The sequence below is a fragment of the Oncorhynchus tshawytscha genome, linkage group LG02, assembly GCF_018296145.1.
Source record: "Oncorhynchus tshawytscha isolate Ot180627B linkage group LG02, Otsh_v2.0, whole genome shotgun sequence".
In the NCBI taxonomy this organism is placed as follows: Eukaryota; Metazoa; Chordata; class Actinopteri; order Salmoniformes; family Salmonidae; genus Oncorhynchus; species Oncorhynchus tshawytscha.
In genome coordinates this window covers 28,248,803-28,261,276 of record NC_056430.1, presented here as the reverse complement: position 1 = coordinate 28,261,276, position 12,474 = coordinate 28,248,803, and the positions used below count along the sequence as shown (strand labels likewise).

The window sequence follows — 12,474 nt, the reverse complement described above, 5'->3', positions numbered from 1 at the left end:
CAAAATTTAGGAGGTGTACTGCTATGCAGTACAGAGCTCAATTTGGCCTCCGCATGGATCCAGAACCTCCACAGTTGTGTCACACCCTCCATACGGAGCCTCTGATCACATTTTCAGATCAAGCATAAAAGATGCTGCATGGTCAATCTGATGTCTGAATTAGCCGTACAGCGTTTACAGAGATATGGCCTCTGCAGAAGTCCGGGCATTCATACTTCTTGCACTTCGAGGAGCAGCACAGAGCTGTTGGGCAGAGTTGCTGTGCAGCAACAATTGCTGGCAACATTGCTCAGCAACATTGCCTAAACAAATTGCCAATGTATCATGGCCTTAAGTGTGTGTGTATGCCTATACTGTATAAGATAATGTAGCTAGAAAACAACATGCTGAATCAATAGCCTGTCTACTTCAAAAATAGTTGGGTGCCGCTGAATCCTCTTAGATCTTCTATAAAAATGAAATGGACAGCCCTCCAGCCATTTCTTTTATTCACCCTGTTTCTGTGTATTTATCTATCTTCAGGATTACTGGAGATTGTGAGATTGTCTTAACCAGATGTAGCCCTCTTTCTCTCCCGCCGAACTGGGCCATGTAAAAGGGCATAATGCATTCCTGGCTGTTTTGCTGAACCAGGCTTTGACTCTGGGTGCCCCTACGAGGGCACAGCTCTCTCACAAAGAGAGGGGCAGGTGCTTAGCGTCACGCGCCTCATCAAGTAGGGGGGTATCCTTGTGACTTGAACCACACAGGGAACCTGGGAAATGCCTGACCTCTCTTTATACCAGAGAAATCCCCCTTGATGTGTGCGCCGGTCTATGGCATTCCATGGACATGAAATTCACAGTAAAGGCGTGCAGCGGACAAAGCCACTTGAAGCGGGAAATTGTGCTATTGTCAAATGTACGCCTTCTGTCTTAATCAAGGCCTCTTTTAGTATTGTCACTGGGGCAGTGTGTTGGTGGCCAGTTATAAGAGGTATTAACACACGCACACATAATACATCATCCTCTAGCTCTGCAATGTACCACAGAAGGGTATTTCCATTAACTTGACCTGGAGTGTACAGGTTCAATATTTTGAAGGTATCATTGGATTGTGTATTTACTTTATGTGTTTATTCCATTATATGATTTAACAAATAACAAACAGCTAACATTTCATTGGCTTCACATCATGATAGCAGTCACAAATCTGATTATTTTTATTCCAGTATGATCTACCTGTTACTTCCTCTAGGTGTGTGGAGTTTGTGAGAGGCCTGGGCTCCCCCAGCAGAGGTCCAGATGGTCTATTGAGGTCCAGGCATAATGAGGGTGTATGGATCAGTGGTGGCCGCAGCCCTGAATGGGGGCTTAAGTGTGGGAAAGAGGGGCAGGTCTGAGCTCTCACACATTCCTCACTGGAGAGGGAGAGGGCTTTGGCTGAACACAGAGGCATCTGGATTCAAAGCCATGGAGACTGTTTGGCGTGTGTGCATGTTTGTGTGTGTGTGTGTGTGTGTGTGTGTGTGTGTGTGTGTGTGTGTGTGTGTGTGTGTGTGTGTGTGTGTGTGTGTGTGTGTGTGTGTGTGTGTGTGTGTGTGTGTGTGTGTGGAGGGGCTCATAATGAAGCCATCACTTTTTCTTCGTAAAGAGATGGAATGTACACATTGGAATGTGTTCATACTCAAATGATGGGTTTTCATCTGCATAGTCATGTCTCACTTAGAAATGTGTCTTAAATTTTTTTTTTTTTTAAACCTTTATTTAACTAGGCAAGTCAGTTAAGAATAAACTATTTTTTACAATGACAGCCTACCAGGGACCAGCAACCTTTCAGTTACTGGCCCAACGCTCTAGCCACTAGGCTACCTGCCGCCCCATCTTTAAAATGGAAAAGACGGACCAGAGAGGATTTCCCTCCAAAACACCCTTGCCATCTGTCTCTTTACACACATATTAGCATGGCTATTTATAAAGCACATCAAGCATTGACAAAAAACTAAAACTTTTTGTCCATTTATTTTAGAACAACCATTTGAGTCAAGTGTCTAGTAAGTTATTGAAGTATGTATGTATGTAGACATATACACATTCTATTGACTATTCAGGAGCGATAGGAGAAACACTATTTAGTAATAGCCTCTGAAATGATGTGTGATGTTTGTAGGTTGATTTGTATTGTTATGAATCTTGTCCTGAAGGCAGAACTGAGTGATTCCTCCTTAGATAGGCCAGCTGCAAAGTCAACATTGTCTATATTGTAAAAATTAATGGAAACAAAAATATACATTTTAGGTTGGGGTTAGGCATTAGGGTAAACAGTGTGGTTAAGATTGTATTACTTTATGACTGTGCTAGCTAGTGACCACTGCAGAGCTGCCTCCATGACAAAAAACGCTAACCTACGTGATGTTCACTGTATTGTCCTGTTTGGAGGATTCAGTGGGAGAAGATGTTTGACTGCAGGTTCCATGTATGTGAGGCCAGAGGAGATTAAAAGAGGAGAGGTGTAATCAGTGGGAGGTAAGTGTACACACACACAGGCCAGGGCATGTGAACGAGGGTGTTAGAGGGGAACACGCGCACACCCTGGCTCAGTGGTGCCTCTGATCTGGGCAGCATGTTGAAAGGGTGTCCCTAGAGGGGGGCGAAGGGGCGGTGGATGGAGGAGCAGTGGGGTGTGCTCTAATGATCGGAGGATGTGTGAGTAGGATCCTGTCCTGCTTTCCCACACTCTCATTTATTAGATATTTTCTGTGGGGGCTGAGTGCAGGGGGGCGAGGTGTCCAACAATAGAAGTGTGCCTTCCCAGAGGGCGCTGGATAATTGTATTAATTGGCATCAACAATGGGAATGTTTCTCTCCCTCTCTCTCTCCCCCCCCCTCTGGTGTACCTTTCTCATGCTTTCTGTTTGTACATGTGAAAGACAGAGAAGATGTAAATGGTAAATCAGTTATGTCAGGGGAGATACATTATTTAATTGATATAGCACAATTACAGTATTAACACAATATTGCAGTACATTCAATTTGATCTATTTGAATTAATGTTGATTTCAATTACCACTATGTGTTCTGATATATAGTAATTGTCTCAATGGGTTAACATTAATTTCTGCAATGTGAAGTGGGCAATATCTTAACTCAGCAAAAAAATAAACATCCTCTCACTGTCAACTGCATTTATTTTCAGCAAATTTAGCATGTGTAAATATTTGTATGAACATAACAAGATTCAACAACTGAGACATAAACTGAACAAGTTCCACAGACATGTGACTAACAGAAATGGAATAATGTGTCTCTGAACAAAGGGGGTCAAAATCAAAAGTAACAGTCAGCATCTGGTGTGGCCACCAGTTGCATTAAGTACTGTAGTGCATCTCCTCCTCATGGACTGCACCAGACTTGCCAGTTCTTGCTGTGAGATGTTACCCCACTCTTCCACCAAGGCACCTGCAAGTTCCCAGACATTTATGGGGGGAATGAACCTAACCCTCAACCTCTGATCCAACAGGTCCCAGAGGTGCTCAATGGGATTGAGATCCGGGCTCTTCACTGGCCATGGCAGAACACTGACTTTCCTGTCTTGCAGGAAATCACTCACAGAACGAGCAATAGGGTGGCATTGTCATGCTGGAGGGATATGTCAGGATGAGCCTGCAGGAAGGGTACTACATGAGGGATTAGGATGTCTTCTCTGTAACTCACAGCGTTGAGATTGTCTGCAATGACAACAAGCTCAGTCCGATTATGCTGTGACACACCGCCCTAGACCATGATGGACCCTCCAACTCCAAATTGATCCTGCTCCAGAGTACAGGCCTCGGTGTAATGTTCATTCCTTCGACGATAAACGCAAATCCGACCATCACCCCTAGTGAGACAAAACCGCGACTCGTCAGTGAAGAGCACTTCTTGCCAGTCCTGTCTAGTCCAGCGACGGTGGGTTTGTACCCATAGCCGATGTTGTTGTCGGTGATGTCTGGTGAGGACCTACCTTACAACAGGCCTACAAGCCCTCAGTCCAGCCTCTCTCAGCCTATTGCGGACAGTCATAGCACTGCTGGAGGGATTATGCGTTCCTGGTGTAACTCCGGCAGTTGTTGTTGCCACCCTGTACCTGTCCCGCAGATGTGATGTTCGGATGTACCAATCCTGTGCAGGTGTTGTTACACGTGGTCTGCCACTGCGAGGACGATTAGCTGTCTGTCCTATCTCCCTGTAGTGCTGTCTTAGGCGTCTCACAGTACGGACATTGCAATTTATTGCCCTGGCCACATCTGCAGTCCTCATGCCTCCTGGGCACCTTTCTTTTGGGTTTTTTCAGAGTCAGTAGAAAGGCCTCTTTAGTGTCCTAAGTTTTTATAACTGTGACCTTAATTGCCTACCGTCTGTAAGGTGTTAGTGTTTTAACGACTGTTCCACAGGTGCATGTTCATTAATTGTTTATGGTTCATTGAACAAGCATGGGAAACAGTGTTTAAACCTTTTACAATGAAGATCTGTGAAGTTATTTGGATTTTTATGAATTATCTTTGAAAGACAGGGTCCTGAAAAAGGGACGTTTCTTTTTTTGCTGAGTTTATATGCCTTGAGGGTCCCTTATCAAGTCTACTGTCTGACTCAGTCCCCATCTGCAAAGGTCTTATAGAGAATGTTCCCAGGTAATAAGACTGTGACACCCTGCTTGTGTTCAGTCTTTGCCTCTGATATCTGCAGTACCATTCCTTTGTTGGCCAGTTAACCATGAGATAATTGATGCCTCTCCCATTGTTGTGTTTGCCTCGCCCACTGACCTCAGAGTGTGGGAAAGCTAATCCAGCCTGGGACTCATGGTTTTGTAATGATAATGTCTTCCTATAAATAGGGGAGTGGGGTCCTCTCTCAGCTCACAACTCAGCTTCCTCAGAGAAGCACACACACTCTCTCTCTTTACCAGAATGGCTCCCACCTACACAAGCGACTCTGCCAACACCATGCTCTCTGCTGTAGACAAGCATAAAGTAAATATTATTTATAACATATGTTTGTGTCATTGTTTACTATTGAATAATGTTCTTCATACTTTGAACTTTAAGGACATAGAACTAACCTAATGCCCTCTTCTCTTCATCAGGTAAGGAAACCAGTTGGGGAGAAGATGTGTAGAGACCACATCAACACCTGCATAGAGCAGCTCGAGACCCTGCTGGAGAGGGAGTTCCACAAACAGGACCCCAACACCAAGCTGGAGAAGGCTGACATCCTGGAGATGACGGTCGGGTTCCTGACGCAGAAGCTGCAGCCTCAGAGCCCAGTCCCCCAGAGGGCCCACAGTGAGGGCTACTCCAAGTGCTGGAGGGAGACCCTGCACTTCCTGTCTTCCAGCTCCATGAAGGTCATGATGCTTCAGAACCTCCAGAGAGCTGGCCAGGACGTCTGCCCCTCCTCGCCACTCTCCTCCCAACATCAACACCACAGCCAGGGCCCAGTGAAGCAGGCCACCAGTGGTCACAAAACAGTGTGGAGACCCTGGTAGAACCACTACTTGGAGACTCTCTATCTCACAAACTGGATGGGTGTTTACCACCTTTCTTGCTGTAGGAAATACATTTCCAAACGTTATATTGAAATGATATTATTTTCTTGTTATATATGAAATGATTTCTACTGATGTGATTATTATTCTCTTTCAGAGAAGAAGCTGAAAAACATGTATCACATGTATCACTTGATAATGAAGAATATGTTTAATATTTTATGTGTATGTTTACACGTGTATGCATTTTGTGCTCACTTGATGCACCAATGTGTCCTTTAGTCCTTTCATTTTCTTTGAAGAGGATTGTTAAGGTTATATATTTACATTTATGGTTGCTTAGCCAACTGAAATCTTGCGTTAACCATATTGTATGTACTGACCTATTGAAGGGTATTTACAAATGCTTTGATATGCCTTTTGTAAAGGCTTTTTGGGACATTGTGGTTCCACCATAGGCAATGTTGTGCTGTGAAATGTATTGTTGACACTGTGTGTCTTTTATTCTCACTTGATAAAGTGAACATGCATTCAAAAAGGATTCCAATTAATGTTTTGGAAAGTAACCATACTGTGTTTGTGTGTTTCTAAAGGAGCTGTAATTAACTGGGGGATAATGGGACATAATGTATAAAAATCGATGTAGAGGGAAGATGGAATGTAACAAATTTAACTGAAGTGGAAATGAACAAGAAATGACAGATAATGCAAACAGGCAGGGTACTGGTAAATACTATAGTTAGAAGAGCAGGTATCTGTACACATCAGCATATGAGGATTTATTATCGTGTTTATCAGTGCAATGTATCTACTCCTGGGCAGAGAACAGCCTCACTTCTGATTGGTGAAAAAATAAAGGAAGAATCATATGTTAAAAAAACCATAAATTATAATCTTTCACTAAGTTATCCATTTAATGCCCTTAAACCTAAGTTGTATGGTCGCAATTACTGTCATGGAATTCCCTATCTAGCCCATTACATTGAAGCTCTTGGAGACTTCTGCATTGCTGTGGGGGACACCTATTTTCAAATGTAAGTGTTAAAAATAGCTGCCTGACAGAATATAGTGATCCACATCTCGACACCAACCTGGAAATCTTGCATATAGTTTATCTGGACTTTTACATGAACATATTCAAGACAACTTATTGGGATGGCAGGTAGCCTAGTGGTTAGAGTGTTAGACTAGTAACCGAAAGGTTGCAAGATCAAATCCCTGAGCTGACAAGGTAAAATCTGTTGTTCTGCCACTAAACTGTTCCTAGGCCGTCATTGAAAATAAGAATTTGTTCTTAACTGACTTGCCTAGTTAAACAAAGGTTAAATTAATTGGAAGTAATGTACAGTAATTGGAATAATCAAGAGATCTGAATAAAAGCATTGTAACATGTTTATTTGTCATGAGACATACAGTATCTGTTGGTGATGGAACTGCTTGTCTTGAATAGTTTGTAGAGGTCAATGATCCAGGGAGTGGCTTACTCGGTGTACCACAGGGTCTGCATCTGACTGTGTAGGTCTGGAGCTCACCATGCTTTCCCACACTCCTCAACCATTAACAGCCCTGATTGGGACAATAGATAACATCAATGACTTAGTGTGTGAGTGTCAATGTGATTGAGTGTGTGCGTGTACGTGCATGACAAAGAGTGAGAGAGATCCCGTGCATGGGCTATGGGTGGAGAAGCAGTCAGTGAGGCTAGAAGAGGGAGTGTGCAATGGTGGTAGTTGTGTGGGTCAGAGATGGTGTGTGTGTGCTCAAGGTGTGTAGACTTTAATCTATCACCTGGGAGCAGACTTGCCCTCTAGACTGACACCTGCTTGAGTTGGCAGATAAGATAGGTTTCCCATGGCGAAATACAGCAAGGCCTGGCTACAGGCACAGGCGCAAACTGTCATAAACATACTAACATTCACAATGTCTTCAAAGCGAGGCTTACCCTTCACAGCACTGTTGTGTCACTATGTAAATAAATTCTCTAGTCATATAAGTGAATTCAGACTTTATTTTGTACACACCGATAGATTACAGAACAGGTTCATAAATACAGGTGTAATATATTAAGCAAAAAATACATAATATATGTTTAAATTCATACTAGTTTGAATAAAATTGATGAATTAATTAAATCGAAACATAAATGCATGCTAGTTCATGAATTGTGAAATTTGAAATTTGTACAACCAATATATATATTTTTAAATACGATAATCACTTGTGTTTAATGTTTTAGAAGGACATGATGATTAAATGAATAAGCTGGTTTGAAGGGGAGCGGCAGGAAGTGGACGGGGGATCGGGATTCTCACATTCATGCCGAGAGGATAATTTAGGGCGGCACACTTCCTTTGTCCCTTCAATGAAAGGGGATAATGAAACGGGTTTGTGGGAAAGCCGAGGAGAGGTAGGCCCCACACAGGAGAGATGTGCCACACAGTTACACAGCCCGGCAGGCAGGTAGGCTGCGCCCTGGATCACCAGCTGTTTGATGAAACCAGAGCTGACGGAGTTGACTGCCCAACGCTAGCTTAGGGCTTAAGATACAAACCCCATGAGAGGCACGTTGGACACACACACACACACACACACACGCACGCACACACACGCACACACACACACACACACACACACACACACACACACACACACACACACACACACACACACACACACACACACACACACACACACACACACACACACAGAGACACTTACACATGCATGTGCACGGACACTCACGTTCTCATTCGAATCATGCTTGTATATACAGTGCATTCAGAACGTATTCAGACCCCTTCACTTTTTCCACATTTTGTTACGTTAGTCTTATTCTAAAATGGATTAAATATATTTTTTTTCTCATCAATCTACACACAATACCCCATAATGACAAAGCAAAAAATGTTTTTTAAAAATGTTTTCACATTTATTACAAAAAACAACAGAAAAACCTTATTTACATAAGTATTCAGACCCTTTGCTATGAGACTCGAAATTGAGCTCAGGTGCATCCTGTTTCCATTGATCATCCTTGAGATGTTTCTACAACTTGATTGGAGTCCACCTGTGGTAAATGCAATTGATTGGACATGATTTGGAAAGGCACACACCTGTCTATATAAGGTCCCACAGTTGACAGTGCATGATAGAGCAAAACCAAGCCATGAGGTCGAATGAATTGACCGTAGAGCTTCGAGACAGGATTTTGTAGAGGCACAGATCTGGGGAAGAGTGCCAACAAATTCCTGCAGCATTGAAAGACCCCAAGAACACAGTAGCCTCCATCATTCTTAAATGGAAGAAGTTTGGAACCACTAAGACTCTTCCTAGAGCTGGCCACCTGGCCAACCTGAGCAATCGGGGGAGAAGGGCCTTGGTCAGAAAGGTGACCAAGAACCCGATGGTTACTCTGACAGAGCTCCAGAGTCCCACTGTGGAGATGGGAGAACCTTCCAGAAGGACAACCATCTCTGCAGCACTCCACCAATCAGGCCTTTATGGTAGAGTGGCCAGATGGAAACCATTCCTCAGTAAAAGGCACATGCCAGCCCGCTGGGAGTTTTCCAAAAGGCACCTAAAGACTCTCAGACCATGAGAAACAAGATTCTCTGGTCTGATGAAACCAAGATTGAACTCTTTGGCCTGAATGCCAAGCGTCACATCCAGAGGAAACCTAGTAGCATCCCTACAGTGAAGCAATCATGCTGTGGGGATGTTTTTCAGTGGCAGGGACTGGGAGACTAGTCAGGATCAAGGGAAAGATGAATGGAGCAAAGTACAGAGAGATGGTTGATAAAAACCTGCTCCAGAGCGTTCAAGACCTCAGACTGGGGCGAAGGTTCACCTTCCAATAGGACAGCAGCCCTAAGCACACAGCCAAGACAACGCAGGAGCCCAGACTTGAACCCAATCAAACATCTCTTGAGAGACCTGAACATAGCTGTTCAGCGCCACTCCCCATCCAACCTGACAGAGCTTGAGAGGATCTGCAGAGAAGAATGGGAGAAAGTTCCCAAATACAGGTGTGCCAAGCTTGTAGTGTCACACCCAAGAAGACTTGAGGCTGTAATCGCTGCCAAAGATGCTTCAACAAAGTACTGAGAAAAAGGTCTGAATACGTATGTAAATGTTATATTTCCGTTTTTTTACTTGATACATTTGAAAAAATGTCTAAAGACATGTTTTGCTTTATCATTATGGGGTATTGTGCGTAGATTGATGAGGGGAAAAGTGAAGGGGTCTGAATACTTTCAGACCCCTTCATTGTCCATATATGTCAAGGCTGTGGGTAACTGGTGAAAGGAGTCAGGCGCAGGAGAACTGAGATGCATGGACAAGGTATTTAATTCAAGAAAACAACCGTACAAAACACAATACTATGGTGCAGGAAAAAATACCGGTACCACGAATAAACGGGCGTAACAACAAAACCCGGTAACAATAATACCAGCCGTAAGATACAGCCTAACAATAAAACAAACACACACAAACATGGGGGAAACCAGAGGGTTAAATAATGAACATGTAATGAGGGGAATTGAAACTAGGTGTGTAGAAAACAAAGACTAAACAAATGGAAAATGAAAAGTGGATCGGTGATGGCTAGAAGGCAGGTGACGTTGACCTCCGAACGCCACCCGAACAAGGAGAGGGACCGACTTCGATGGAAGTCTCGACAATATATTATTATGCATTTAATGCTCTCTTATTCGGGGTGTCATACCAGCAATGTCAACATATTGTCAACACATGCAAATTAATAAATAATAAAACACACAAACTATAATTTAGAGCTACAAACTAAAGACTGCGCTTTTGTTAAAACTGTTGCCATTACACCCATGAAGACAGTAGATTCTGAGATTTAGAATACATGATTTATGTGTGGCACAGTGTGAGAGACTGTCACGATCTTCCTCCTCTTCATCTGAAGAGGAGAGGCGAGAAGGATCAGAGGACCAAAATGCGGCGTGGTATGTGTTCATGATGAATGTTTAATTAAAGAAAGAACTGAACACTGAATACAAAAACAATAAACAAATAAAGACCATGAAGCTATCATAAGGACTGTGCTGACACAAGCAACTAACATAGACAATCACCCACAAACAAACAGTGCAACCCAGGCCACCTAAGTATGATTCTCAATCAGAGACAACTAATGACACCTGCCTCTGATTGAAAACCATACTAGGCCGAAACATAGAAATCCCCAAATCATAGACAGGCAAGAAGGAAATAAAGGTCAGAACGTGACAGAGACAGAGAGAGAAATATGGCGAAAGACAGATAGAAATCGAGAGAGAGAAATATGGCGAAAGACAGATAGAAATCGAGAGAGAGAGAGAGAGAGAGAGAGAGAAAGAGAGAGAGAGAAAGAGAGAGAGAGATAGAGAAATACAGAGAGAGAGACTTCAGACTTCAGTGACAATAAAATAATCAATAGCAGCCTGCCAATATGCATTGTCAATATCATTGTTAATTTTGGTTTGATATCCACTTGTGCATCCAGTTTAGGTTAAACACCAACAATGTCAAAATACAAAGTCTATGCACATCCACTGTAAAAATGTAAAATACAAATGTTTCAATATGCATTATGTGCAATCAGTTCCTTTACAAAAGGTAACACAATCTGATTTCCCTTTAAGAACACTTAAACATGAGAATGAATCTCCATTAAATATTTAGCATTTTGAATGCTATTGATTCTATATTCATCACAGAATCACACACAAATCAATACTTGAGTCGACTCCATAGGAGTCATATGCCACATGACAGAAAAATGATTGTTTACAGACAGCTCCATAAAGGAGACAACAAACTATAACGCTTGTCATATGATGTTCGCTATCCTTCATAAAGGACCTAAGTAGATATTACTATTGGAAATAGAGATTTCTTACAGCATGAAAGACGGTAAACACTCATCCAGTTTGTTAAATAGTTTGTCTCTACCAGGGCCTCCACACTGTTTTGTGACCACTGGTGGCCTGCTTCACTGGGCCCTGGCTGTGGTGTTGATGTTGGGAGGAGAGTGGCGAGGAGGGGCAGACGTCCTGGCCAGCTCTCTGGAGGTTCTGAAGCATCATGTCCTTCATGGAGCTGGAAGACAGGAAGTGCAGGGTCTCCCTCCAGCACTTGGAGTAGCCCTCACTGTGGGCCCTCTGGGGGACTGGGCTCTGAGGCTGCAGCTTCTGCGTCAGGAACCCGACAGTCATCTCCAGGATGTCAGCCTTCTCCAGCTTGGTGTTGGGGTCCTGTTTGTGGAACTCCCTCTCCAGCAGGGTCTCGAGCTGCTCTATGCAGGTGTTGATGTGGTCTCTACACATCTTCTCCCCAACTGGTTTCCTTAGCTGATGAAGAGAAGAGGGCATTAGGTTAGTTCTATGTCCTTAAAGTTCAAAGTATGAAGAACATTATTCAATGGTAAACAATGACACAAACATATGTTATAAATAATATTTACTTTATGCTTGTCTTCAGCAGAGAGCATGGTGTTGGCAGAGTTGCTTGTGTAGGTGGGAGCCATTCTGGTAAAGAGAGAGAGTGTGTGTGCTTCTCTGAGGAAGTTGAGTTGTGAGCTGAGAGAGGAGCCCACTCCCCTATTTATAGGAGGACATTATCATTACAAAACCATGAGTCCCAGGCTGGATTAGCTTTCCCACACTCTGAGGCCAGTGGGCGAGGCAAACACAACAATGGGAGAGGCATCAGTTATCTCATGGTTAACTGGCCAACAAAAGAATGGTAGTGCAGATATCAGAGGCACAGACTGAACACAAGCAGGTCGTTACACTTGTATTACCTGGGAACATTCTCGATCAGGCTTCTGCAGATGGGGACTGGGTCAAAATGATAGACTTGATAAGGGACCCTTTCTTTCCTTCCAGTTATGTGCTGCCAATGATTGGAACGAATAGCAAACATTTCTGAAGTTGGAGACTTATATCTCCCTCACTAACT

At 43.2% G+C, this 12,474-nt stretch overlaps 2 protein-coding genes across 2 annotated transcripts; one reads left to right on the top strand and one right to left on the bottom strand.

Moving 5' to 3' along the window:
* Positions 1-4,875: 4,875 nt before the first annotated feature.
* Positions 4,876-6,673, top strand: LOC112262324 (transcription factor HES-5). The gene is made up of 2 exons (XM_024438002.2): positions 4,876-4,987; positions 5,101-6,673. Exons 1-2 carry the CDS (start codon positions 4,925-4,927, stop codon positions 5,500-5,502), a joined length of 465 nt encoding a protein of 154 aa, XP_024293770.1. The 5' UTR covers positions 4,876-4,924; the 3' UTR covers positions 5,503-6,673.
* Positions 6,674-10,847: 4,174 nt separating this feature from the next.
* On the bottom strand, positions 10,848-12,083 carry LOC112262336 (transcription factor HES-5-like). Its single transcript, XM_024438011.2, has 2 exons — positions 11,978-12,083; positions 10,848-11,864 (listed from the first exon to the last, which is right to left on the bottom strand). The coding sequence occupies exons 1-2, from the start codon at positions 12,038-12,040 to the stop codon at positions 11,463-11,465; spliced, it is 465 nt and encodes a 154-aa protein (XP_024293779.1). The 5' UTR covers positions 12,041-12,083; the 3' UTR covers positions 10,848-11,462.
* Between the last annotated feature and the right edge of the window lie 391 nt (positions 12,084-12,474).

Coding starts and splice junctions, on each gene's coding strand:
- LOC112262336 (XM_024438011.2), bottom strand. CDS start 12,040: ATGGCTCCCACCTACACAAGCAACTCTGCCAACACCATGCTCTCTGCT. Junction 11,865..11,977: donor CTGCTGAAGACAAGCATAAA/GTAAATATTATT, acceptor TCTCTTCATCAG/CTAAGGAAACCAGTTGGGGA.
- LOC112262324 (XM_024438002.2), top strand. CDS start 4,925: ATGGCTCCCACCTACACAAGCGACTCTGCCAACACCATGCTCTCTGCT. Junction 4,988..5,100: donor CTGCTGTAGACAAGCATAAA/GTAAATATTATT, acceptor TCTCTTCATCAG/GTAAGGAAACCAGTTGGGGA.